Source organism: Neofelis nebulosa, chromosome 17 (assembly GCF_028018385.1).
Source record: "Neofelis nebulosa isolate mNeoNeb1 chromosome 17, mNeoNeb1.pri, whole genome shotgun sequence".
In the NCBI taxonomy this organism is placed as follows: Eukaryota; Metazoa; Chordata; class Mammalia; order Carnivora; family Felidae; genus Neofelis; species Neofelis nebulosa.
The window spans coordinates 24,668,916-24,695,691 of NC_080798.1; the positions used below are offsets into that span (position 1 = coordinate 24,668,916).

At 47.0% G+C, this 26,776-nt stretch overlaps 2 protein-coding genes across 2 annotated transcripts; one reads left to right on the forward strand and one right to left on the reverse strand.

The window, feature by feature from the left end:
• Nucleotides 1-998: 998 nt before the first annotated feature.
• LOC131499190 (uncharacterized) lies at nt 999-9,757 on the reverse strand. Its single transcript, XM_058707032.1, is given in 6 exon segments — nt 999-2,065; nt 2,067-2,281; nt 2,316-2,897; nt 2,899-5,805; nt 5,924-5,957; nt 9,564-9,757. Coding segments are annotated over 6 exon segments (4,929 nt in total). The 3' UTR covers nt 999-1,068.
• Nucleotides 9,758-11,273: 1,516 nt separating this feature from the next.
• On the forward strand, nt 11,274-17,944 carry LOC131499192 (uncharacterized). The gene is given in 5 exon segments (XM_058707033.1): nt 11,274-11,306; nt 13,165-16,071; nt 16,073-16,654; nt 16,689-16,903; nt 16,905-17,944. Coding segments are annotated over 5 exon segments (4,734 nt in total). The 3' UTR covers nt 17,902-17,944.
• Nucleotides 17,945-26,776: the final 8,832 nt, after the last annotated feature.

Sequence of the window (26,776 nt, forward strand, 5' to 3'; positions counted from 1 at the left end):
ATTATCCATTTAGATTCATCTATAGAGTAATTAGTTGGGGCACAGAGCTGGATATGGCTAGAGGGGACCTTTCTTATACAAGCCCCACTGCCAGTGACCGCTTGCAGTGTGAGGCCGGGGCCCTTTCGATTCCACTTGCAAGCTGCTGACGACTCTTCTCCTGACTGTGAAAAAGGGGCAGCTAGACCTATGGCTTCGTAGAAGGGGGGGTTTATATCATAACATAGCCAGCAGGCCCTTGTTGCCTCAGGGTCCGATCGGTTTAAGGCCTCATACGCTGCTGTTAGCAATTTCCATAGGGAGTCTATACCTTCTGGGTTCTGATTTTTTTTTTGGACAGCTTGTGCTTTTACTCTTGGGTTAAGGACGGGGGTCCTGCTGGAGGGAGTAGTGGGGATCTGCCTGGGGATAGGCTCTTCTCTTTTTTTTTCTTTTTCTTTTTTTTTTTTTTCCTAATACCTGATTTGGCCCCACCGGTTGTACAAGAGGGGAGACTTTTAATTTTATTTGAATGGCAGTCCCAAAGAGGGGATATTGATATAAGTAGAGTCCCCAAGTGAGTCCTGAGACCCACCGCCTGTCATTTTTCCCCTCCTCTGTAAATCTTACACGAATAAGGTTACAGTTTTCATCATACCTGGTGCGGGTACATGGTCGGACATAGGACGTTTCAATAAATTGGGGTTTTACTTCCCACTTTCATTCCCCATCATTGGAAGTGACACAACTCCAGGCTGTGCAATAGAGGATTTCAAACCCTCCACATGTGCACCTCATCGCCCCTGTCATAAATCCCGGACATGCATAAAATCCATTTCTACTTATTGATACCCTCCTTTGCAGTTGCCTCCATTTACCTCCTTCCATTTTTTCTAATGGACTAATTTTTTTTTTAATTAAAATATAAATCTGGCCACCAGGTATTTAATGGGGCAGTTCCTAGGGTTTTGTTGTAGACTTCATGAGTCCCTAAATTAGTAATTTCACATGTCAAATTATAGGGGTTGTGGGGGTTTGGATTTACAGACAGAATTTGCAGAGCAGTCAAGAGGAGGGCAAGTACCATAGTTACGGCTCAGTCCGTTGGCGGCATAGGGTCAATTTTAAAGGATTGTCCTTAGTCCGATCAACAGTCCAGGTTGTCTTTGAAGGTCCGATGAGGTCTGAGAACGGGTCCACAGGTTTGGCGTGGGCGAAATGGATCCAGGTGGCGATTCCGTCTACTTTGATGGCAGTAGGCATTGTCAGGATGACCTGGAAGGGTCCTCTCCACCTGGGCTCCAGAGTTCCTTGCCGATGACGTTTGACGAGGACCCAATCCCCTGGCCGGAATTGATGAGGAATAGGCGGGGGTCCAGTCTCATAGAGTTCCTTTAATTTGGGCCATACATCTTTATGGACCCTCTGCAAGGCTTGTAGGGAGAACAAGAATTCAAGACTATTATCGTTCTCAGCTTTGACAAGGTTATCTTTTAGGTAAGGGATGATGGGGGGTGGTCTACCATGTATTATTTCATAGGGTGTGAGTCCCAGTTTGTATGGGGAATTACGCACCCTGAACAGAGCGTAGGAGAGAAGGACTACCCGATTAGCGCCAGTCTCCATGGTCAATTTGGTTAGGGTCTCCTTTAATGTTCTGTTCATTCTCTCTACCTGTCCTGAGCTTTGGGGTCGGTATGTACAATGTAATTTCCAATCAGCCCCAAGTCTGGAAGCCAGTCCCTGACTTACCTTAGAGACGAATGCAGGTCCATTGTCTGACCCTATCATTACTGGAAAACCATACCTGGGCAGGATTTCTTCTAGGATCTTTTTGGCTACAATCTGCGCCATTTCATTCTTGGTTGGAAAGGCTTCAGTCCATCCTGAAAAGGTATCTACAAAAACTAGCAAATACTTATATCCATATTTTCCTGGTTTTACCTCAGTGAAATCTACTTCCCAATAGGTCTCTGGTCTGCTCCCTCTTTGTCTTACTCTTGTTGTCTGAGGATTGCTACTCGCATTGTTGAGTTGGCACACTGTACATTTAGTGACTACTTGATCGACCTTATCAGAGACATTTGATTTTTAGTCCAGTCTGTCTCAGTAAGTCCAACATTCGCCGGGAACCTAAGTGGGTGCTGCGATGGATCCGCTCTAGAACTTGCCATCCTAGTTTATCTGAGAGTATAATGCTGCTTTTGGAGTCTCTCCACCAGCCATCTTTGATTCGGGTCATGGGAAGTTTACTCATCCATTGAATGTCGTTTTCTGAATACTCAGGGCTGGGGGGCAATTCCTGGGGTCTGGGGTCTGGCAGCCGTAGGGTCAGCAATTGCGCTTGGGGGCCGAGCTATGTTTTTTGCAGTCTGATCGGCCAAATTGTTGCCCTGGGAAACTGGGTCGGTTGTCTTCTGGTGTCCTGGGCAATGCACAATCGCTAGCTTTTTGGGTTCCCATAAGGCTGCTAGCAGGGCTAGAATCTCTTCTTTATTTTTGATGTCTTTCCCTTCAGCTGTGAGGAGCCTCCGTTCTCTGTATATCACCCCATGTACATGAGCAGTGGCAAAGGCAAATCGGCTATCAGTGTACACGGTTAGCTTGCAGTCTCTCCCTAATTTTAGGGCCTGGGTTAAGGCTATTAGTTCAGCCTTCTGGGCCGAGGTTCCGGGGGGTAGGGCTTCTGCCCAAATCACCTCGGTTTCTGAAGTTACGGCCGCCCCCGCATACCTTTGTCCTTGGTGAACGAAGCTGCTTCCGTCGGTAAACCAGATGGCGTCCGCATCTGATAATGGTTGGTCCTGCAAGTCCTCCCGGACCCCATAAACTTGAGCCAGTATGTCGACGCAGTCATGAAGTGGGGTTCCCATGTCTGGGTCTGACAGCAGTGATGCTGGGTTCAGGGCCGTTGGGGGGGGTGAAGATGATCCTGAGGGGGTTCAACAGCAGTCCCTGGTAATGAGTGAGTTGGGCATTGCTCAGCCATCGGTCAGGCGGCTGCTTGAGGATGCCCTCGATGGCATGCGGGGTGGTGACTTGTAGCTCTTGGCCCATGGTCAGCTTATCAGCGTCCTTTACCATTAGGACGGTGGCTGCAATCATCCAGAGACAGGGTGGCCATCCGGCGGCCACTGGATCTAGCTTTTTAGACAGATAGGCTACTGGCCTGCGCCAAGGGCCCAAATGCTGGGTTAGCACCACCTTGGCTCTGCCCCGGTTTTCATCTACATATAGGTGGAAGGGTTTGGAGACATCGGGGAGTCCCAGGGCAGGTGCTGATAGCAGAGCAGTTTTAATTTGTTGGAAGGCCTGTTCGGCTTCTTCCGTCCAACTAAAGGGCTGTTGATCTTTTGTTGCCTGGTATAAAGGTTTTGCTAATTCAGCAAACCCTGGTATCCATAGTCTGCAGAACCCAGCCGACCCCAGGAATTCCTTCACCTGTCGTGGTGTCTGCGGTCTGGGAATACGAAGGACAGTCTCTTTCCGGGCATCCGTTAGCCAGCGTTGCCCCCCTCTCAGTAAGTAACCCAGGTAAGTTACCTCTGACTTGCAGATCTGAGCCTTCTTTGCTGAGGCGTGGTAGCCTAAGGTTCCCAGAGTTCGCAGGAGACCTTCGGTTCCCTGGATGCAGGCTTCGGGTGTCTTGGCAGCTATTAAAAGATCAACATACTGTAGGAGAGTTATATTAGGGTGTTGTTGTCTGTACTCACTTAAATCTTTGTGTAGAGCCTCGTCGAACAGGGTCGGAGAGTTCTTGAATCCTTGTGGCAGTCTGGTCTAAGTGAGCTGGCCATTTATGCCCCTGTCTGGATCTGTCCACTCGAATGCAAATAGCTCTTGACTTTTAGGCACTAGTGGTAAGCTGAAAAAAGCATCTTTTAGATCCAGAACAGTATACCATTGTTTTTCTGGGCTGAGGGCGCTCAGGAGAGTATAGGGGTTAGGAACGGTTGGATGTATGTCCATCACCCGCTTATTGACTTCTCTCAGGTCCTGCACTGGTCTGTATTCCCCGCTGTTGGGTTTGCGCACGGGCAGCAGGGGGGTATTCCATGCTGAGTGGCAGGTGCGTAGGACCCCAAAGTCAAGGAGGCGGCGGATATGCGGTGTGATGCCATTTTTGGCTTCCGCGGGCATAGGGTATTGGCACACGCGGACGGGGTCCGTCTCGGGCTTGACCTCTATAAATAGGGCTGGGCGATGTTTTGCTAACCCCATGCCACCCGATTCTGCCCACGCGTCTGGGAAGCGTTGAAGCCAGGGCTCAATGCCCTGATCCAGAGGAGTGGGTTCCTGATGGAGCCTATATTCATCTTCTAGTTTCACAGTGAGTACAGATATGGGCTGGTTGTGGAAGTCAGTCACTGTGGGTCCCCCCGGTTGGAAATGAATTTGGGCCCCCATTTTGGTAAGAAAATCCCTCCCCAACAGGGGGCAGGGGCTGTCAGGAATGACCAGGAAGGAGTGGGTTACCTTCCCAGTTCCTAAGTCCACAGTCCTCTGAGTTGTCCAGGGGTACTTCTTTATTCCGGTGGCCCCTTGTACCCAGGATGATTTTTCAGATACTTTTCCATGGGGCTTGACCAGAACTGAGTGCTGTGCCCCGGTATCAACTAGGAACTGGACCGGAGTCCCCTCCACTTGCAACGTTACCCTGGGTTCGGGGAGGGGATCTGAACCCCGTCCTCCCTATTCTGTATCTTGGGTAAACAGTATGGGGGCTATTTTAGGCTGCCATTGTACTTGGCTGGGGCGGGGTTGTTTCTTCTTGGGGCATTCTCGTATCCAATGGCCTTTTTCTTTACAATAGGCGCATTGATCTTTATCTAAGTGCCGCCTGGGAGGGCGTGTTGTTTGAGTGCCTTCTGGGGGTGGCTGTGCTTTCTGGACTATAGCGGCCAGGACTTTAGTCATTTCCTCTGTGGCTTTGATCTGTCTCTCTTCTGGGGCGTCCCTGTTGTTGTAGACCCGTTGTGCTATACGGAGCAGATCCTGGATCTGCTTACCTTCTAAATCCTCTAGCCTTTGGAGTTTTTTCTTAATGTCACGAGCTGCTTGATTTACAAAGGACATAACGACAGCAGCCTGGTTCTCAAGGACTTCTGGATCCATGGGGGTAAACTGCCTAAAGGCTTCCATTAATCTCTCTAAGTAAGCAGCTGGACTCTCTGCCTTTCCCTGTACGACCGAATATACCTTAGCCAAATTGGTGGGCTTGCGAGCTGCAGCCCGGAGACCCGCCATCAGAGTCTGGCGATAAATGAGTAGCCTTCCCCTACCTTCTGCCATATTGTAGTCCCATTCGTCCTGTGGAGGTCTGGTTGGGGGGAAAGCCGCATTAATGAGGTCAGGGTTAGATGTCGGCCGACCGTCGTCTCCAGGAACCAGCTTTCTTGCTTCTAATTGGATCCTCTCTCGCTCCTCTGTAGTGAACAGGATGCGGAGGAGCTGCTGACAGTCGTCCCATGTGGGCTAGTGGATGAACATGACACTGTCTAAAAGAGCTATTAGGTCTTCAGGGTTATCAGAGAATCGGGCGTTCTGTGTTTTCCAGTTGTAAAGGTCACTGGTGGAAAAGGGCCAATACTGGAGTCGGGGGTTGCCTGTTTCATCTGGGGGTCCTATTTCCCGCAGGGGTAGGGCCACAGTGGAGTCGGGGAGGCGAGGGTTTGGCTCACGCTGGGTGCGCCCGTGGGTTCGGCCCGCTGGCCCCTCGCGGTTGGTTTCGTTTTCAATGGGGCCCGGCGCGGCTGCTGCCTCCCGTCCTCCTGGTTCCGGTGCAGCTGCCGCTTCCCGTCCTCCCGGGTTCCCATAGGGGGGCAACTAGCGGGGCGACTGGTGGAGCGGCTGCTGCGGGCAGAGCCTGGGGTATGAGGGGAGGGGATGATAGGGTGGAGGGTCTAGGGGTAGTAGGTCCTGACTATCGGGCAATATGGGATACAAGGGCGCGGCTGGCGTCCTTGATTTTGGGGGATCTGCAGGCCGCATGGCAAGGACCTTACACGTTCCCGAGGATAGGAAGGGGATCAACCAAGGGGGTGGATTTTCCACTAAACTCCACCATACAAGAATGTAGGGAATCTGATCCCTCGCGACCCGGTAGAAAAATCTTTGATTTCACCTTAGCAATTATAGGGAGGCAGAAAGTTCCTTCGGTTGGCCATCCAACGCCGAAGGTTGGCCATTCGGAGCTGCAGAGGGTTATTAATTTTCCCCGCCAAATATAAACCTGCAGAAAAGCCAGGGGAACGCCTGGCTCTGAGTGTGAAGCACATTACACAAACAGAAGATGGAAAGAGTGAAGCAAAATCATAAACTGTAGAGATAGTTGATGAGCAGTTGGCATGCAATATTTGTGGATATCTTGCTCATTTGTCTCATTGAATAAAAAAATATCTATTGTACAAATATTTAGAAATATATTCACTTTTTGTAAAATTTTGTAAGATGAGAAACATGTTAATCATTGTTTTACCCCTAGGGAAAAATGTAAATTTCCTTTTTTTTTTTTAACTTGTCAAGTATGTATGCTGAGATTTGCAGGCTAAATATGGAGAATAAATAATGAGAATGGTAATGTTTAACATTTGCTGAACACTTCTTATGTGCTGTGTCCATTTTCTTATTTAATCCTCATACAACTTAAAGAGGTTGATACTTTTATTTTTCCCTAGTTTGTAAGTGAATAATCTCAGTGGAGTTATAAAATCTGACCAATGTCAGTGGTGGAGATATATGACTTAGAGTCTGAGCCAGTGGCCTCTCTGTCATTCCTTTTCACTCCATTGCCAGAGGGCTCTGGCTGGCCTATCTTTCTGTGTTTTACAGAAACCAATAGTGAATCATTGTCTTCTGATGTAGCCAAGTACTTGAGAAAGCTGCTAATGGTGGGCTCCAGGGAAGGAGAGCTCTTTAAAATCCATAAAGCATAATTATGTCAAGATCACGGCCCATTATATGGTGTCATTTCATGACACCTTGCCTAACTGTCATTCCAGTATAAAGGGTCCTCCATAGTGATCTGTGAGAGACTGTCTCTCTCCATTATTTCCAATAAAGTGAATCTATACCATAGAGTACTTAAGTTAATAGTACCTTATGACATTGAGTCTTTCAACGAAATAAAAATGATTATAAATTAAATGAAACTACCTATACCCTTACAGGAAATATGTACACACACTTGACCTATTTGTTATATCAGTTGTTAGAATCTATTCAAGCATCCCAGGAAGAGTGAATACAGATGCATTAAATGTGTTGAGACCAAATAAGATGAATAGTGAGCACAAATATCAGTTCTTCTTGAACTCACCCCCCAGTCTCCAGCTTAGCCCTCCCTCCCACTCACTCCTACAAATGCCATTGAAACATTTTCCTTTTGAAAGTTAATTGAAAGCTGGCTAATCAGCAACATTACCCATAGAATTAAGTGTGAAGCTAGAAGGTGGAGGTAAGGGAACTGCTATCTGGATTTCTTTGAGAAAGGGTTTGTTTCTTATTCTCTTGTCAGATGTTCTAGTTTACATTTAAATACCTGGGAACCTTAGGGGTTCTACTGTTCTTTTGAAGACAATAAAGTAATGGCAAGCATTCTAGGGAGACCATGGGATGGAATGAAGAAAGTTTTTAACCAGAAACAAAGTCCAGCTACATCTCTGCTCCAGAAGTTTGTGACCCAGGCCAGCTGCCTACAGTCAGACCTCAATTTTCTTTCTGTGAAATTGTAGCTGCCCTGTGTCTCCACCACATGGAACTGCACTAGAAATGGAGTAAGGAAATGACATAGAAAATAATTTGAAAAGACATAGTGGAACACAAGTTATTCTTCTTACTACTCAACCCTGATTTCAGAGAGTTATTTGAGCAAAATGTTGCCAGTCATTGAGGTGAGGGCAGTGAGTGAGTAAGGCCTGGGCTCTTAGCTGCTTCTGGGGTGGTCCTGGCTGAGCTATTGTTACAGCACCCAGGAAGGGATAAGGACACACACTCGAGGAATCAGAAAAGACTGTTTATTTCGTACTGGTATCAGCCTAACAAAGTCACCTCCAAAGGCTGAGCATCCGGCTCGGGTTGTACTGATCTTTTATACATATGTGCTCTCTGGATGGGCAGGGCTAGTACAGTCAACCTTCTGGTTCCTGGCTGCAGGCTGATACAAGAGGTGAGCAAGATTGCAGAAGCCAAAAGCATGCAAGGGGAGTATCTGGCTTCCGACATCTGGCTGCCCCTTTTTATCTGCTTTTTATCAATTTTCCTTCTCATTACCTGCTCTTGATTTTCAAGCTGCTCTAGCAGACTTAGAGAAAATCAGTTTTGGGGGCCAGGGAACCCTTTGCTGCCACAGGAGGTGGGAGGGGGACAGAGACCATTCTGGCTTCTTCCTGCTGACAGGGACGTTGAAGGGAGTAATGTGACAGCTAGGGTTCTTCGCCATCCAAAAGAGAGTAGTGACAGCTAGAATGGTCCTACTGAAGCATCATTTGGAGTTATATAGCTTCTAGGCAAGAAGAATCAAATCTGGTTAGCATATTAAGAATACAAGGACCAAACAGTAGGGCTATGAAAAGCATTAGGAGAGGATCAGCTAAAGAGAGGAGCCAGGATGTCCAATTCCATATGTTGCTCCAAGAGTACCATGAGTCTGCTAATTCTTGCCTCGTTTGATGATCTGTTCCTTTAATTGTTGGGCCATATCTCTAACTATCCCTAACTGGTTAACATAGAAGCAGCATTCCACATTTAGTAAGAGACATATTCCCCCCTTCTCAGCAGTTAACAGGTCTAACCCTCTTCTATTTTGTAATACTACTGCTGCTAAGGAGGCTACCTGGTCTTGTAGGGTTACCAGGGAGTTTGCAACTTCTTCTATGTCATCTGTCAGATTTTGGGAGAGTTTTGGTAAAAGGAAATAGATGAGGCTACTCCCTCAACTCCAGTACTTACTCTGATTACCAACCCAACTAGTAGAGGTATAGCTTGGATAGCTCGTTTAGACTGGGTATGTGCAGCCAAAGGAACTATAAGAGATTGGTTGTTGGGGAGAATATTTATTTGGGGGTTAAGAAGGCAAAGGTGCAAATTCCCATCCAGTTAGCAGACAGGCACAAATAAGCATTAGTTCCACAAAGAATATTCCTGCAGGGGGAAGGCACCATGGTGGCTCTTGGTTTTTACCTGTTTGATTGTATATCTCAGTCTGGTTGCGTTGGTTGTTAGTTACCTATGGGGGTTGTTCCCTGTTGGTCCTTAAAACATAAGGAGGCCCACCCTATTCGTTTTATATCAGTAACCATGGGCCCTATTGTGACATTTATGTTATCTCTTGATATGTTGCAGGTGATAGCCATATTGGTTATATCATCTGAAACTGGGGTAGCCTCATAATGTAAGGGGGTTAGAGACAGACAAAGCCAACAGTCCTTGGCTAACTGAATGTTAGAGAAGTTGAGGAGGTGATGGGTTGAATTTAGAATCTGGTATAAGTAGGAGTTAAAGTCATAAGACCCGTTGGAAGTTTAAATCTCCTGAGCAGACTTCAGAAGTCTGCTTCATAGAATTTTGTGCCTCCTGTTGGTTACCTCCTTATGGGCTTGGTCTTGGACTCCCCTTCCATCAGACAATCTAAAGTGGGTTTGTTGTGTCCAGCAGGCATGTTTGTCTGGGGTTCCATGACATGATGTTCCCTGCCAAAAGTGTCTTGCTTTAATACTTCCTTGGCAATAAGTTTTTCTGTCATGGGAACAGTGCGAGGAAGATTGATAACATTTTGCATGTTGGTATGTATATGTGGTGAAGGCCTTGTGTGTAGTTCCCTGTCCTAGGAGTTGTTTTAGGCCATTCAAGGCAGGGGAAAGGGAGGATCTCAAGTGATAGGTCCTGAAACAGTCATCATTACATTGAGGAGGGACTTTGCTTCTTATGAGAGGACTCAGCATTAACAGTAAGAGAAATTTCATTTTGTTAGGGTAGGTTACTGACAATTTCTTATTCCAAGTCAGGGACAGCAATCATAACTCAGATCATATACATCTAAGGAGAATTAGGCATCCTAAAACACTAATTAAGTAGAGGAAGGCTAATAAGAGTTTGTGACTGAGGCACCAATCTGTAGGAGTAACTTGGGTCAGCCTTACAGCAAAGAGTATAGCAACAAATATGGAAAGAGAAATAGGTAGGGGATGACAATGAAAATTTAGAGAGAATAATTTGTTATAGTTCATTTAAGTTGCTTGGTGACTTTCTCAAGCTTCTGGTTGCAAAGAGTTCTCAGGTGTTGGCTGCAGGCTGCTTATCTTCTGTTATCTTCTTAGGGATGATCTGTAAAGGATTATTCTGGTTAGCAGTCACTTTCCATTCCAAGTCGTTGTCAAGTGACGGGTGGGCTGCCTTTACTGGAGAATGGTGGATCCAGGTGGTTAGTCCTGCAACCTTGAGGGCTGTGGTCATGGTTAGCACAACTAAATAGGGTCCCTTCCAGGTAGGTTTGAGTGATTCCCTTTCCACTCTTTAATCCAAACCTGATCCCCAAGCTTGTGGGGGTGTACAGTTATCTATAGGAAAATAGATACCCTGTCCTTCACCCACCTATGTATCTCAAGTTCAGTTTTTCCTAATCCTTGTAGTTGTTTTTTATTTCTAAATTCCCTAGTTCTGTCAGGTCCCCCCTTGTATTTGACTAGTGGAGGGGGTCTTCCATATAGGATCTCAAATCCTATTTTTGCCCAGGGTGTACAGCATATTTGGAGAAGAAGTAGGGGTAGTATATCTGGCCAGGGCAACTTTCCTGACATAGTTTTGCCATGGCTGATTTAGGGTCCGGTTCATAGATTCCACTTTCCCTGAACTCTGGGTCTAGTAGGCTGAGTGTAAGTTCCATTGGATACCTAGGGTTTTGACTATTTGTTGTACCACCTTGACAACAAAAGCCGGGCCATTGTCTGAGCCTATGGTTAATGGCATTCTATGTCTACATCCCTTAACAAGGTCTTGGTTACTTCTCTTGCCTTTTCAGTGCATGTGGGGTAAGCCTCAACCCAACCTGAAAACTTACAGATGAATAACAAAAGAAATTTGTATCCTCCACTGGGTCTTATTTCAGTAAAATCCACCTTCAAATCTTTGAAGGGTGTCTGTACCCAGAATTGGATTCCCATGGGCCCAGTGGGGCCTTGTTTGGCATTATTTTGAGCACAGAGGAGGTGGTCTTGAGAGACTGAGGCACAAAGGGACAGGAGTTAAGCAAATACATAGTAACGGCTCAATAAGGTTTTAAGGGTGGTTTTTCCTAGATGGGTGAGCTCATGCTGTTGGAGAATAACCTGGTGGGCTAGCTGTTCCTGTATATAGATTCTTTGGTCTGGAAATACCTACCGTCTTTCTTTTGCCTGGCTTCCTTTTTCCTGTTGTGCCCATTTGTTTATTGGATTGTGTACCTTGGGGAAGTTGGCAGTTTTGAAGCAAGCATAATTTTTGAGGGTGTTGTTTGTTTTCCCGCTGCTTGTTTAGCTGTGACATCAGCCCATTGGCTACTTTCTGACACTGAGTCTTTTCCTCTTTGGTGTCCCTTGCAGTGGATGACTGCTACTTCCCTTGGTTCCCAGACTGCCCTTAATAGTTTTAGGATTTCTTCCCAATTTTTTATTTCTTTTCCTCCTCTGGTCAAAAGTCCTCTCACCTTGTATAATCCCCATGTACATGTAGAGTAGTGAATACAGAGCATGAGTCAGTGCATATGTTGGCCCATTTGTCTTTAGTAAGTTCTAGTGCTCTTATTAGGGTCCCCAATTCTGCTCTTTGGGCTGACCATCCTTGTGGAAGGGCCCTTGCTCTTATGACTGAGAGACTAAGAGAAAAATTACCAGGTGTACTCACAACTGCAAAGAAAAGACCTCCCCCCCCCCCGCCCCCGCCATTCCCGGAACCAGCCAGGGCGTGCCCAGTTGTGGTCTGACCTAAAGGCGGGAACCAATCAAGTTCTGTTGAGTGGTTTGAAAAAAAGGCGGGAACCAATCAAGTTCTGCTGAGTGTAGAAATTTAAATGACAACCAATAACAGTTCTGTAACCGCAAAAAAATCCCTAACTTGTTTGTGCCTGTCTATAAAAGAAGCTGTAAGATCCTCGCTCGGGGCCTCTTAGCCTCACCGGCAACGAGTGGGTGGAGGACCGGTTTCGAACCTGCAATAAACGACCCTTGTCGCTTGGCTTTGACTCTGGACTCTGGTGGATTGTTTTCGGGGGGATCTCTCGAATCGGGGCATATCATTTGGGGGCTCGTCCGGGATCCCCCCAAACCCACCAGACCCCAAGTCAACGGGTCGTCCCTGAGACCGATCAGTAAGTGAGCCGGCTCTGTCTGTTTCTGTTTGTCTGTTCGTTTCTGGCTCTCCCACGCGGGATCTGTATCGGTGACTGACACAGCCCTGGCGGACACGCTATAGGGCAGTCGGTCGGGTCCAGTAGGAGACGTCCACTGGCACCCGTCTGGGGCACCTTTTTGGGCCCATTGGAATTTTTCTGTTCAGGTGGCAGACACCCGAAACGCGCTAGCGATCTAAGTGTTGTGTTCTCTATTCTATAACCTTTAAGTGTTAAACTCCTTCTCTTTCACAGGTGACCTGGCCTGGCCCAGCCAGAAATCCTCATAACTTTACTGTTTCTCCTTTTAATCCTTTCCTCCACCTCCAGGATACAGATGGGCCAATCTCAAAGCACTCCTCTTTCTCTCCTCATTGCTAACTTCAGGGATGTTAGAACCAGAGGACAGAACTTGAGTTTAGACATCCGGCGGGGAAAATTAATAACCCTCTGCAGCTCCGAATGGCCAACCTTCGGCGTTGGATGGCCAACCGAAGGAACTTTCTGCCTCCCTATAATTGCTAAGGTGAAATCAAAGATTTTTCTACCGGGTCGCGAGGGATCAGATTCCCTACATTCTTGTATGGTGGAGTTTAGTGGAAAATCCACCCCCTTGGTTGATCCCCTTCCTATCCTCGGGAACGTGTAAGGTCCTTGCCATGCGGCCTGCAGATCCCCCAAAATCAAGGACGCCAGCCGCGCCCTTGTATCCCATATTGCCCGATAGTCAGGACCTACTACCCCTAGACCCTCCACCCTATCATCCCCTCCCCTCATACCCCAGGCTCTGCCCGCAGCAGCCGCTCCACCAGTCGCCCCGCTAGTTGCCCCCCTATGGGAACCCGGGAGGACGGGAAGCGGCAGCTGCACCGGAACCAGGAGGACGGGAGGCAGCAGCCGCGCCGGGCCCCATTGAAAACGAAACCAACCGCGAGGGGCCAGCGGGCCGAACCCACGGGCGCACCCAGCGTGAGCCAAACCCTCGCCTCCCCGACTCCACTGTGGCCCTACCCCTGCGGGAAATAGGACCCCCAGATGAAACAGGCAACCCCCGACTCCAGTATTGGCCCTTTTCCACCAGTGACCTTTACAACTGGAAAACACAGAACGCCCGATTCTCTGATAACCCTGAAGACCTAATAGCTCTTTTAGACAGTGTCATGTTCATCCACTAGCCCACATGGGACGACTGTCAGCAGCTCCTCCGCATCCTGTTCACTACAGAGGAGCGAGAGAGGATCCAATTAGAAGCAAGAAAGCTGGTTCCTGGAGACGACGGTCGGCCGACATCTAACCCTGACCTCATTAATGCGGCTTTCCCCCCAACCAGACCTCCACAGGACGAATGGGACTACAATATGGCAGAAGGTAGGGGAAGGCTACTCATTTATCGCCAGACTCTGATGGCGGGTCTCCGGGCTGCAGCTCGCAAGCCCACCAATTTGGCTAAGGTATATTCGGTCGTACAGGGAAAGGCAGAGAGTCCAGCTGCTTACTTAGAGAGATTAATGGAAGCCTTTAGGCAGTTTACCCCCATGGATCCAGAAGTCCTTGAGAACCAGGCTGCTGTCGTTATGTCCTTTGTAAATCAAGCAGCTCGTGACATTAAGAAAAAACTCCAAAGGCTAGAGGATTTAGAAGGTAAGCAGATCCAGGATCTGCTCCGTATAGCACAACGGGTCTACAACAACAGGGACGCCCCAGAAGAGAGACAGATCAAAGCCACAGAGGAAATGACTAAAGTCCTGGCCGCTATAGTCCAGAAAGCACAGCCACCCCCAGAAGGCACTCAAACAACACGCCCTCCCAGGCGGCACTTAGATAAAGATCAATGCGCCTATTGTAAAGAAAAAGGCCATTGGATACGAGAATGCCCCAAGAAGAAACAACCCCGCCCCAGCCAAGTACAATGGCAGCCTAAAATAGCCCCCATACTGTTTACCCAAGATACAGAATAGGGAGGACGGGGTTCAGATCCCCTCCCCGAACCCAGGGTAACGTTGCAAGTGGAGGGGACTCCGGTCCAGTTCCTAGTTGATACCGGGGCACAGCACTCAGTTCTGGTCAAGCCCCATGGAAAAGTATCTGAAAAATCATCCTGGGTACAAGGGGCCACCGGAATAAAGAAGTACCCCTGGACAACTCAGAGGACTGTGGACTTAGGAACTGGGAAGGTAACCCACTCCTTCCTGGTCATTCCTGACAGCCCCTGCCCCCTGTTGGGGAGGGATTTTCTTACCAAAATGGGGGCCCAAATTCATTTCCAACCGGGGGGACCCACAGTGACTGACTTCCACAACCAGCCCATATCTGTACTCACTGTGAAACTAGAAGATGAATATAGGCTCCATCAGGAACCCACTCCTCTGGATCAGGGCATTGAGCCCTGGCTTCAACGCTTCCCAGACGCGTGGGCAGAATCGGGTGGCATGGGGTTAGCAAAACATCGCCCAGCCCTATTTATAGAGGTCAAGCCCGAGACGGACCCCGTCCGCGTGTGCCAATACCCTATGCCCGCGGAAGCCAAAAATGGCATCACACCGCATATCCGCCGCCTCCTTGACTTTGGGGTCCTACGCACCTGCCACTCAGCATGGAATACCCCCCTGCTGCCCGTGCGCAAACCCAACAGCGGGGAATACAGACCAGTGCAGGACCTGAGAGAAGTCAATAAGCGGGTGATGGACATACATCCAACCGTTCCTAACCCCTATACTCTCCTGAGCGCCCTCAGCCCAGAAAAACAATGGTATACTGTTCTGGATCTAAAAGATGCTTTTTTCAGCTTACCACTAGTGCCTAAAAGTCAAGAGCTATTTGCATTCGAGTGGACAGATCCAGACAGGGGCATAAATGGCCAGCTCACTTAGACCAGACTGCCACAAGGATTCAAGAACTCTCCGACCCTGTTCGACGAGGCTCTACACAAAGATTTAAGTGAGTACAGACAACAACACCCTAATATAACTCTCCTACAGTATGTTGATCTTTTAATAGCTGCCAAGACACCCGAAGCCTGCATCCAGGGAACCGAAGGTCTCCTGCGAACTCTGGGAACCTTAGGCTACCACGCCTCAGCAAAGAAGGCTCAGATCTGCAAGTCAGAGGTAACTTACCTGGGTTACTTACTGAGAGGGGGGCAACGCTGGCTAACGGATGCCCGGAAAGAGACTGTCCTTCGTATTCCCAGACCGCAGACACCACGACAGGTGAAGGAATTCCTGGGGTCGGCTGGGTTCTGCAGACTATGGATACCAGGGTTTGCTGAATTAGCAAAACCTTTATACCAGGCAACAAAAGATCAACAGCCCTTTAGTTGGACGGAAGAAGCCGAACAGGCCTTCCAACAAATTAAAACTGCTCTGCTATCAGCACCTGCCCTGGGACTCCCCGATGTCTCCAAACCCTTCCACCTATATGTAGATGAAAACCGGGGCAGAGCCAAGGTGGTGCTAACCCAGCATTTGGGCCCTTGGCGCAGGCCAGTAGCCTATCTGTCTAAAAAGCTAGATCCAGTGGCCGCCGGATGGCCACCCTGTCTCTGGATGATTGCAGCCACCGTCCTAATGGTAAAGGACGCTGATAAGCTGACCATGGGCCAAGAGCTACAAGTCACCACCCCGCATGCCATCGAGGGCATCCTCAAGCAGCCGCCTGACCGATGGCTGAGCAATGCCCAACTCACTCATTACCAGGGACTGCTGTTGAACCCCCTCAGGATCATCTTCACCCCCCCCAACGGCCCTGAACCCAGCATCACTGCTGTCAGACCCAGACATGGGAACCCCACTTCATGACTGCGTCGACATACTGGCTCAAGTTTATGGGGTCCGGGAGGACTTGCAGGACCAACCATTATCAGATGCGGACGCCATCTGGTTTACCGACGGAAGCAGCTTCGTTCACCAAGGACAAAGGTATGCGGGGGCGGCCGTAACTTCAGAAACCGAGGTGATTTGGGCAGAAGCCCTACCCCCCGGAACCTCGGCCCAGAAGGCTGAACTAATAGCCTTAACCCAGGCCCTAAAATTAGGGAGAGACTGCAAGCTAACCGTGTACACTGATAGCCGATTTGCCTTTGCCACTGCTCATGTACATGGGGTGATATACAGAGAACGGAGGCTCCTCACAGCTGAAGGGAAAGACATCAAAAATAAAGAAGAGATTCTAGCCCTGCTAGCAGCCTTATGGGAACCCAAAAAGCTAGCGATTGTGCATTGCCCAGGACACCAGAAGACAACCGACCCAGTTTCCCAGGGCAACAATTTGGCCGATCAGACTGCAAAAAACATAGCTCGGCCCCCAAGCGCAATTGCTGACCCTACGGCTGCCAGACCCCAGACCCCAGGAATTGCCCCCCAGCCCTGAGTATTCAGAAAACGACATTCAATGGATGAGTAAACTTCCCATGACCCGAATCAAAGATGGCTGGTGGAGAGACTCCAAAAGCAGCATTATACTCTCAGATAAACTAGGATGGCAAGTTCTAGAGCGGATCCATCGCAGCACCCACTTAGGTTCCCGGCGAATGTTGGACTTACTGAGACAGACTGGACTAAAAATCAAATGTCTCTGATAAGGTCGATCAAGTAGTCACTAAATGTACAGTGTGCCAACTCAACAATGCGAGTAGCAATCCTCAGACAACAAGAGTAAGACAAAGAGGGAGCAGACCAGAGACCTATTGGGAAGTAGATTTCACTGAGGTAAAACCAGGAAAATATGGATATAAGTATTTGCTAGTTTTTGTAGATACCTTTTCAGGATGGACTGAAGCCTTTCCAACCAAGAATGAAATGGCGCAGATTGTAGCCAAAAAGATCCTAGAAGAAATCCTGCCCAGGTATGGTTTTCCAGTAATGATAGGGTCAGACAATGGACCTGCATTCGTCTCTAAGGTAAGTCAGGGACTGGCTTCCAGACTTGGGGCTGATTGGAAATTACATTGTACATACCGACCCCAAAGCTCAGGACAGGTAGAGAGAATGAACAGAACATTAAAGGAGACCCTAACCAAATTGACCATGGAGACTGGCGCTAATCGGGTAGTCCTTCTCTCCTACGCTCTGTTCAGGGTGCGTAATTCCCCATACAAACTGGGACTCACACCCTATGAAATAATACATGGTAGACCACCCCCCATCATCCCTTACCTAAAAGATAACCTTGTCAAAGCTGAGAACGATAATAGTCTTGAATTCTTGTTCTCCCTACAAGCCTTGCAGAGGGTCCATAAAGATGTATGGCCCAAATTAAAGGAACTCTATGAGACTGGACCCCCGCCTATTCCTCATCAATTCCGGCCAGGGGATTGGGTCCTCGTCAAACGTCATCGGCAAGGAACTCTGGAGCCCAGGTGGAGAGGACCCTTCCAGGTCATCCTGACAATGCCTACTGCCATCAAAGTAGACGGAATCGCCACCTGGATCCATTTCGCCCACGCCAAACCTGTGGACCCGTTCTCAGACCTCATCGGACCTTCAAAGACAACCTGGACTGTTGATCGGACTAAGGACAATCCTTTAAAATTGACCCTATGCCGCCAACGGACTGAGCCGTAACTATGGTACTTGCCCTCCTCTTGACTGCTCTGCAAATTCTGTCTGTAAATCCAAACCCCCACAACCCCTATAATTTGACATGTGAAATTACTAATTTAGGGACTCATGAAGTCTACAACAAAACCCTAGGAACTGCCCCATTAAATACCTGGTGGCCAGATTTATATTTTAATTAAAAAAAAAATTAGTCCATTAGAAAAAATGGAAGGAGGTAAATGGAGGCAACTGCAAAGGAGGGTATCAATAAGTAGAAATGGATTTTATGCATGTCCGGGATTTATGACAGGGGCGATGAGGTGCACATGTGGAGGGTTTGAAATCCTCTATTGCACAGCCTGGAGTTGTGTCACTTCCAATGATGGGGAATGAAAGTGGGAAGTAAAACCCCAATTTATTGAAACGTCCTATGTCCGACCATGTACCCGCACCAGGTATGATGAAAACTGTAACCTTATTCGTGTAAGATTTACAGAGGAGGGGAAAAATGACAGGCGGTGGGTCTCAGGACTCACTTGGGGACTCTACTTATATCAATATCCCCTCTTTGGGACTGCCATTCAAATAAAATTAAAAGTCTCCCCTCTTGTACAACCGGTGGGGCCAAATCAGGTATTAGGAAAAAAAAAAAAAAGAAAAAGAAAAAAAAAGAGAAGAGCCTATCCCCAGGCAGATCCCCACTACTCCCTCCAGCAGGACCCCCGTCCTTAACCCAAGAGTAAAAGCACAAGCTGTCCAAAAAAAAAATCAGAACCCAGAAGGTATAGACTCCCTATGGAAATTGCTAACAGCAGCGTATGAGGCCTTAAACCGATCGGACCCTGAGGCAACAAGGGCCTGCTGGCTATGTTATGATATAAACCCCCCCTTCTACGAAGCCATAGGTCTAGCTGCCCCTTTTTCACAGTCAGGAGAAGAGTCGTCAGCAGCTTGCAAGTGGAATCGAAAGGGCCCCGGCCTCACACTGCAAGCGGTCACTGGCAGTGGGGCTTGTATAAGAAAGGTCCCCTCTAGCCATATCCAGCTCTGTGCCCCAACTAATTACTCTATAGATGAATCTAAATGGATAATTCCAGCTCCTGACAGTTGGTGGATTTGTTCTAAGACAGGGCTCACCCCATGTGTTAGCAGAGATGTTTTTAATTTGTCACCTGAATATTGTATCATGGTATTAATATTTCCAAGGGTTATTTACCACCGAGAAAATGTTGTATATGATCTGTGGACAGAAGGGACGGAAGCAAGAGAGTCAATAAGAACAAAACGGGAACACTTTACGGCCATAACCTTGGCCACCTTATTTGGCCTCGGTACCATAGGGGCAGGAACAGGGATCTCATCACTAGCCATCCAGCACCAGGGGTTCAATAGCCTAAGGGCAGCCATTGATGAGGATATAGCCAGACTTGAGGACTCAATCTCGCACCTCGAAAAATCTCTGACCTCCCTTTCTGAAGTGGTCCTACAGAACAGAAGGGGGCTAGATCTAGTCTTCTTCCAACAAGGAGGTTTATGTGCAGCCTTAAGAGAAGAATGTTGTTTTTATGCTGACCACACCGGAGTAGTCCGAGAGTCCATGGCTAAAGTTAGAGAAGGCCTGGCCAAACAGAAGCGTGAACGAGAACAACAACAAGGCTGGTTTGAGTCTTGGTTCAATCAGTCCCCATGGCTAGCCACCCTGCTTTCTGCTCTAGCTGGGCCCCTTATACTCCTCCTTCTCCTCACCTTCGGGCCTTATATTATTAATAAACTAGTTGCCTTTATCAAAGACCGAATTAACACGATCCAACTGATGGTCCTTAGGACCCAATATCAACCCGTCATTACCGAAACATTTGAGTCAGACACATAAGATCCAAGATTGGCTCTTAAGGCACCAAAGAGAGGGGGGAATGAGAGACTAAGAGAAAAATTACCAGGTGTACTCACAACTGCAAAGAAAAGACCTTCCCCCCCCACCCCCCACCCCCCCCCCCCCGCCGTTCCGGTAACCAGCCAGGGCGTGCCCAGTTGTGGTCTGACCTAAAGGCGGGAACCAATCAAGTTTGCTGAGTGTTCAAATTTAAATGTCAACCAATAACAGCTCTGTAACCACAAAAAATCCCTAACTTGTTTGTGCCTGTCTATAAAAGAAGCTGTAAGATCCTTGCTCGGGGCCTCTTAGTGTCACCGGCAACGAGTGGGCGGAGGACGGGGTTCGAACCTGCAATAAACGACCCTTCCTGCTTGGCTTTGACTCTGGACTCTGATGGTTTGTTTTTGGGGGGTCTCTCGAATCGGGGCATATCAACATGACCAGTGATGGTACTCTGATTGGCCAGGTGTGAGTCAAATGGCAAGAGATATAGAAAGCATCTTCTGAACCACAAAGACTGAGAGTAAAGGAGAAGAGGTGGCATTCTAAATATATGCTAGTCTGCAAAAATAAATGCATATAACCATAAAGCCATAAACTCTTGATAACTCTGACTTCACCAAATGACCCCAAAACTCCTCAGAAATAGTGTATACAAAAACTGCATAGAAAGTCTCATCATCCTCACACTTTTCTCTTAGGCAAGAGCTACCCCTTTGTCCTGCACAAAAAAAGAACACCACCAAAGAACCATCCTTCAGGCAAGCACAGAGAAACCAAGAGAATTACATTCCTCACATCACACAGCAAGACACTGGGTAAATTTGAATACACAGATGGATTCTGCTTATCCACATCAGTATGGTACCCTTTCTGGACCAATTAATATAATTGGTCTATAGGACCAATAGGACTAACTAATATAGCTCATCCTGGTCTCCACCATACTTCCTGGGAGGAAGGCTTGGGAAGCAAGAATGGTGGAAAAAGAAACATTTACTGCAATAAGCCTTTGGAGGAAAAGAATCACTTTAAAAGACAAGAGTTAAGTTTATAGTCTCAATTACAAAAATCAAAGGACATAGGGAATAAAACTTTAATGATCACCAAAAACAAAATTACCGTCCAGGGACCATGTGACCAAGATTCATGGGATCATGATGCTGGCCAGCCATTGTGCAGCTTCCAGGGTACAATGTAGTGCAAGCCAGCCAGGATCCCTGCATTTGCTGAGTTTATAGGCAGAAAATTAAGCAGGCATAAAGTGGGATAAGCAAAATGATAGGGGACACACAGGTGGTATGAGAACACAAAAGAGGGGCATCTAACTTAAGCTGGAGGAATCAGTGAAGGCTTCTCAAAGGAAATGATGCTTAGGCCAACACCTAAAGGGGGAGGAAGGATTCAGCAGCAGGCACCGAGTTCTGTTAGGAAGAAAGATCAGGGAGCATAGGGAAAATTAATATCCCAGCATTTCTTCATTTATTCAACAAATGTTGACTGAGGGCCACATCAAGAGTGCAGTAGTGAACAGACCAGATACCTTCAGAGAGAGTTCATGGAAAATAATAAGGAATTCAAAAATAAAAAGTTCAATTACAGATTGTCGTGAATCCTACAAGATTAGAGAGAGAGAATATGGAGAGGAGGGTGTGGGACTACATATTAAGATAGTGATCAGGGAATATTTGAGGTAAAGCCTGAAAGGATGAAAACCAACAGTCCTTTCAGAGCTAGGGGAAGAGCATGCTGGAAAGAGGAAGCAGCAGGGCATGCCAAGAGGGCTTGGTCTATGTCTATGTGAAGAACAGAGAATAGACCAAGTTGAAGACTAGAAAGAAGGCCATTGTATGTAGAATGTAGGGGGCAGAGAGGAGAGTGGCTTGAGGTGAGATGGATAGGCTGATCTAATGCGGCCCAGGCGGGCCAAGGTAGGGGTTTCAGTCCAAGTGCCTGAGGAGCCATTGGAATGCTTTGAGGAGTTACATGGCCCACTTTAGCCTTTAGACAGATTGCTGTACCTTCTTAATGGAGAAAGAATTGTAGAAAGATCCATTAGGATGTCATCTTAGTCGCCCAGGTGAAAAATGGCAGTGCTGTGAACATGATTGGTGGGAGAAAAAGAAATGGAGGGATTTGAAATATATTACATAGGTAGAACCAGTAACACCAGCACAATTTGGTGAGAGAAATGGAAAAATTAAACAAAAAAATCCTTTGCTGGTTTTAGATATGGCATGAATGGTGTTGAGGGACGAGGCAGGAGAGGCGTGCAAAAGCCAAATCATAGAATTAGAATTTCTATTAAAGAATTGCATGCTCATGAGGGCAATGGAGAATCCTCATAGTCATGAGGTTTTGGGGTGATGGTGGGTGGTCCAGAGTCAATGGCCAAGAAAAAATTCTTAAAGATGTTTTTGGTGCGAAAAAGGTGATTTTATTAAAGCACCAGGACAGAACCCAGGCAGAAAGAGCTGCACTGAGGTTGTGAAGAAAGGCTGGTTTTACACTATGGAGTTGGGGAAGTAGTCAAAAGGGAGGCCTCCAGAGGGACTTTGATATGCTAAAGAGGACTGACTCCTAAGATACCTGAGGGCTTGCTATTGTCAAGCTAAGGTTGTTTTCCCTCTAGTAAGGCATTAACATTAGGACAGTAGGGGGTTCCTGGAGAAATGTTATACTCTATATTTGCTTCAAGTATTTGTCAATGGGATGCAGATTATGAGGAAATTTAATTTTATCTGCCATTTCCTTCTCCCTTTTGTTCCCCATATCACTATTGAGGGGTGATGTGGGGCTCCAGGAAACTGGGTCTACAGGTTTCTGGAGATTAGGCTATTGATAAAATTGCCTTTTTCTTGTAATGTATAATATATTAGTAAACTGATGGAGACCCATGTCCCGTATGACTGTGATCTCTATCAGTTAGCCATTTGTTTTCTTTCTTCTCCTTTGTCCTTGGGCAGTCAAGAGTGCCTGAGGAATATCACACATATCCCACCTAGGGGCGGGGAGTGTGCTAGCTTGTATTTTGCCCTCAGCCTGCCTAAAGCTCCCTCATCACTTGAACAGTTTGAAAAGACTTTTTCATTGTTCTTATTGTGGTTGTTTTAGACATAGTGTTCTGGAGATCTTACTAGAAAGGGGCAGGAATGGTGAGAAGAAGAAAACTGGGGCAAAGGGTGTTGATGTGCTAATGCAGGCAGGGGCAGTGGTGCCCTTTGGAATTCAGTGTGTGTGTTCTTGTTTTCTCCTCTTCTGACAGTAGAACATATGAAGTATATTTAGCACCTGAGAACCTGCTCTATGGTTCATATGGTTTCCATTTGGGGACTAAGGGTGGAGGTATGTCCTTGCAGTGTCTCCACCCCCACCCCCACAACCTACAGACTACAGAATTCCACCTCCTAGCAAGCCACACATGACTCCACTTTCCTACCTAGGCTGACAGTATTTAAACTCCCCCAGGAAACACCAAGAAAAAGATCAAGCAGGGCAAGATATTACAGGAGGGGAGCAATGCTAATTTATGTTAATTTCAATTTTCAATTCCTTATTGTATTTTTCTTAACAAGTGAATTTCTCTTTCAAAAAATCACATTAATTAAATACTGTACTTCTGCTCCCAGCAGTCTAATTATCACAACCATGTAATCTGCTAAAAGAGCTGGATTAAAATGTTTGATTTTAACACATGGTTTTCTAGGACAGTTTCCTAAGTGCCCAACATTTGCTAATTGAAAGGAAAAACTATGACCATTACTTCTGGCCTAAATGCTGCCAGAAAATAAGAGCCACATCATCCCTTCTTATGCCCTATCCACCCCATTCTTCCCTCCGTCAATACTGAGGGGTTTGCAGAGTTTGTTTTGAAAGTCCACAGCACTGACACCAGCACCAAGCCCCAGTACTAGCTATCTCATGCTTTTATGTCCTGCACAATGTAGAGGTTAGGGAACATGCAAATTAGAATCTTGGCTTTGTTACTTATCTGTCCAGGCTTTAATTACCTCAGAGTTGGTATTTCATATGCATTAAAATATTCACACATTTAGCATTTGGAACATAGAACTCTAGAAGTGTTTGCTATTATTATTATCATTAATATTATTATTACTAAACTTCTGCTACTGTCCAAGACCTTCTCAGGGGAGGTTTTGATTGGTCCTTTGCACCATGGTATACATTTAAGACATTGGTTCATTCTCTCAGAGGAATTTGCAATAAAGTGCTAGTCTTAATAACGGTAAAACAAAAAGAAATTTCAGGCTGAAGGGAGGGGTCAAGGCCCCACAGGAGTTTTTATCCCTGAAGGAAGCTTCCTAAGTGAACTATGCCTGCCTGGGCCCTCAGCACAGAGCAAGTCTGGTTTCAGAGGAGCCAGCCTGTAATGGGGTCACCTGATGAGCCAACTGTACTGAGGCACCAGCAAAGCAGGGGCTCTGTGGCAGAAAGGGTGAGAGAAATGCTCCATTCCCATTGATTTTTGCGGTCAGAAGATCCAGGAAGGAGTTATTTAATTTCAGCATGCATGTATATTTGTGCCATCTGGGGACACACACACACACACACACACGCACAAACTTGGCCCTGAGCAAAGGCACTCAGAGGAGGAGGAATATTTGTGGGCTGTGAACATGTGAATAGACAAGAACAACCTCTTATTCATCCAACATTCCAGAGTGCAGCAGAAAGTGTTTCCACTCAGGGCACTAAAAAGTTTGCCACTCCTGGAGTCTGAAGAAAGATGGGTAGGGGTAGGGCAAAAGGCCCTATCCCTGAGTGGGAGGCCAGGCCAGCCAGGGATGGTGGATTCCAATTAGGCACCAAGGCAGCTGCAAAACCCTAGATCAGAGCAGAAAAAATGTAGAGACAGAAAGTTAGGTGCTTTTATGTTAATGAACCCAAGCCATGTTGGATCACTGTTTAGAAAAATGATTTGGTTTTTCTTTCTTTCTTTTTTTTCCATTCAATCAGTGATTTAATTATGAGAAAAGTGAATAGTGTTAAAGATGCAAAGGCACCAATCGTCCAGGAGGCCTGAAAGGGTAAATACAATTATACATTGTAATGAAACCAAGCAGAGTGCCTTCCAGCCGCTGGTTCAAAGCACTCAGCTATGATTTTGGAGAAGCATAAACAATACAAAAACCTATAATTGCTGTGTCAGTCACAGCATCCGTGCAGAATACCAAGTACGGCTCCAAGCCTCCGGCTTCCTGGTGTTGAAAGGGGGCATACAGAAACACTGTCTGCTGGGAAAACCCTAGGGACCAGGCAGTTATTTGTCTCTAGCACCTTCAGGACCTCTTCCCAGGTCTCCATCACCCTCCCAACCCCCACAGAGGTACTAGCAGTCACAACCCACCCCAATCTATTTGTTACCAAACACAGAACTCAGAATTTGCAGGCAACAAAAGGCTGAGAGCAGGTCTTGCTTTTTCAACTGCATCCAAGCAGTCCAACCAATGGTTTCATGGATGTCATTCTCCCTAAAACAGCACTATCTGATAGAAATACAATGTGAGCCACATATGTAATTTTTAATCTTCTAGTAGCTATATTAAAACAATAAAAAGAAATAGATGAAATTAATTGTAATAGTATATTTTAACTCAAATCATCCAAAATATCATAATTTCAACATATAATCAATATAAAAAAGTATTGATGATATATTGGGCATTTTTTTGTACTAAGTATTTGAAATCAGGTGTGTGTTTTAGGTTTATAGTACATCTCAATCAGACTAACCATATTTCAAGTGCTCAGTAGCCACATGTAGCTAATGGTGCAGCTTATCTCAGGGTACCAAACAAACCACTGATCCCCTGAGGTACCTTGCACCTTGGGCTCTGTGAGCCTGGAACCTGCCCCTCATCCTTATGTGGAGGAGAACCCTACCTGTTTCTTAAGGTCTGAAGACCAGCACCTTGAACCACCCTCATCTGTCCAGCAGCTGTACTGAGTCCTCTCCAGGCTGGAGAGAAAATAGCCCAGAGGGCCCAAGTTGGCCACTGCAACTTTCTCAGGTTGGAAAAAAAGCTGTAGAAGTTGTCTCTGAACAATGGCATTGACCAAAAACCCACAGGATGGTCAACAGAGATTCACGATCCTAGAGGCTGGGGAAAAGGAAGGTCAGTGGCTATCTTCCAGTAACTCTGGTGATAAGAGGCAGGGATCCATGAGATTCTGTGGCAGGCAGCCTGTGTCCATTTGCCCACCAAGATTCTACCCAAAACACTTTGGGCATGATATTCACATTGCAAGTGGAATCTTGATATCTGGGCCCAGCAGGCCTTTCTGAGGTACTGGAGAAAGTGCAGCTGCTCTCCACCCCCACTCTATCAGGCAACAGAGGGGCTGTGTCAGCCCTGCTTGCAGACTGTTTGAAATGCAACTCTGCCTGCCTCTGCTCCCTTGTAGACACTCTACAAAGAGGCCCCGCTGAGCACTTTAATTTCCAGTAGTGATAATAACTGAAATTGGTGTTCCAGTTGAAAGAGGAGAAAGGCCCAGCCTCCCCACTCCCAGGGGAGAGCTGAAAATCTCATGAACTCCCAGCTCTCCCAGTGGACTTACTAATAAATAGCCTCTTTCTAAAGGACCCCAGGAACCCTCATCTCTGTCCAGTTTAACTCCAAGGACCCTGAGATCACTTTCTCTCCTCTCTCTCCCACATGAGTTTCCTCTTTCTCTACACAAATTTTCCTTTCTTTCCACCTCTTAGGAAAAAGTGTCCCTTTTTCTGGCCCAGGGCAAACTCACCCCAAGGCTCTGGTCCCATCTTTGACGCACCAGCCTCACTCACCCCCGTCTTCACTCTCTTGCACCTTCGGTCTCTGTTCCTCCTTCATTATCCTTTTCCACAGCACACAAATAAGCCTCCTCCCTCAGACACCTCTACCACTCCTGCACTACATCATGCCTTCCTCTCTAGGTCATAGTTGTTCCCTTCATACTCTTTCCTCCCAATTCCTTTGCAATGTGGCTTCTCTCCCTGTAGCATCTGGCACTACTTTC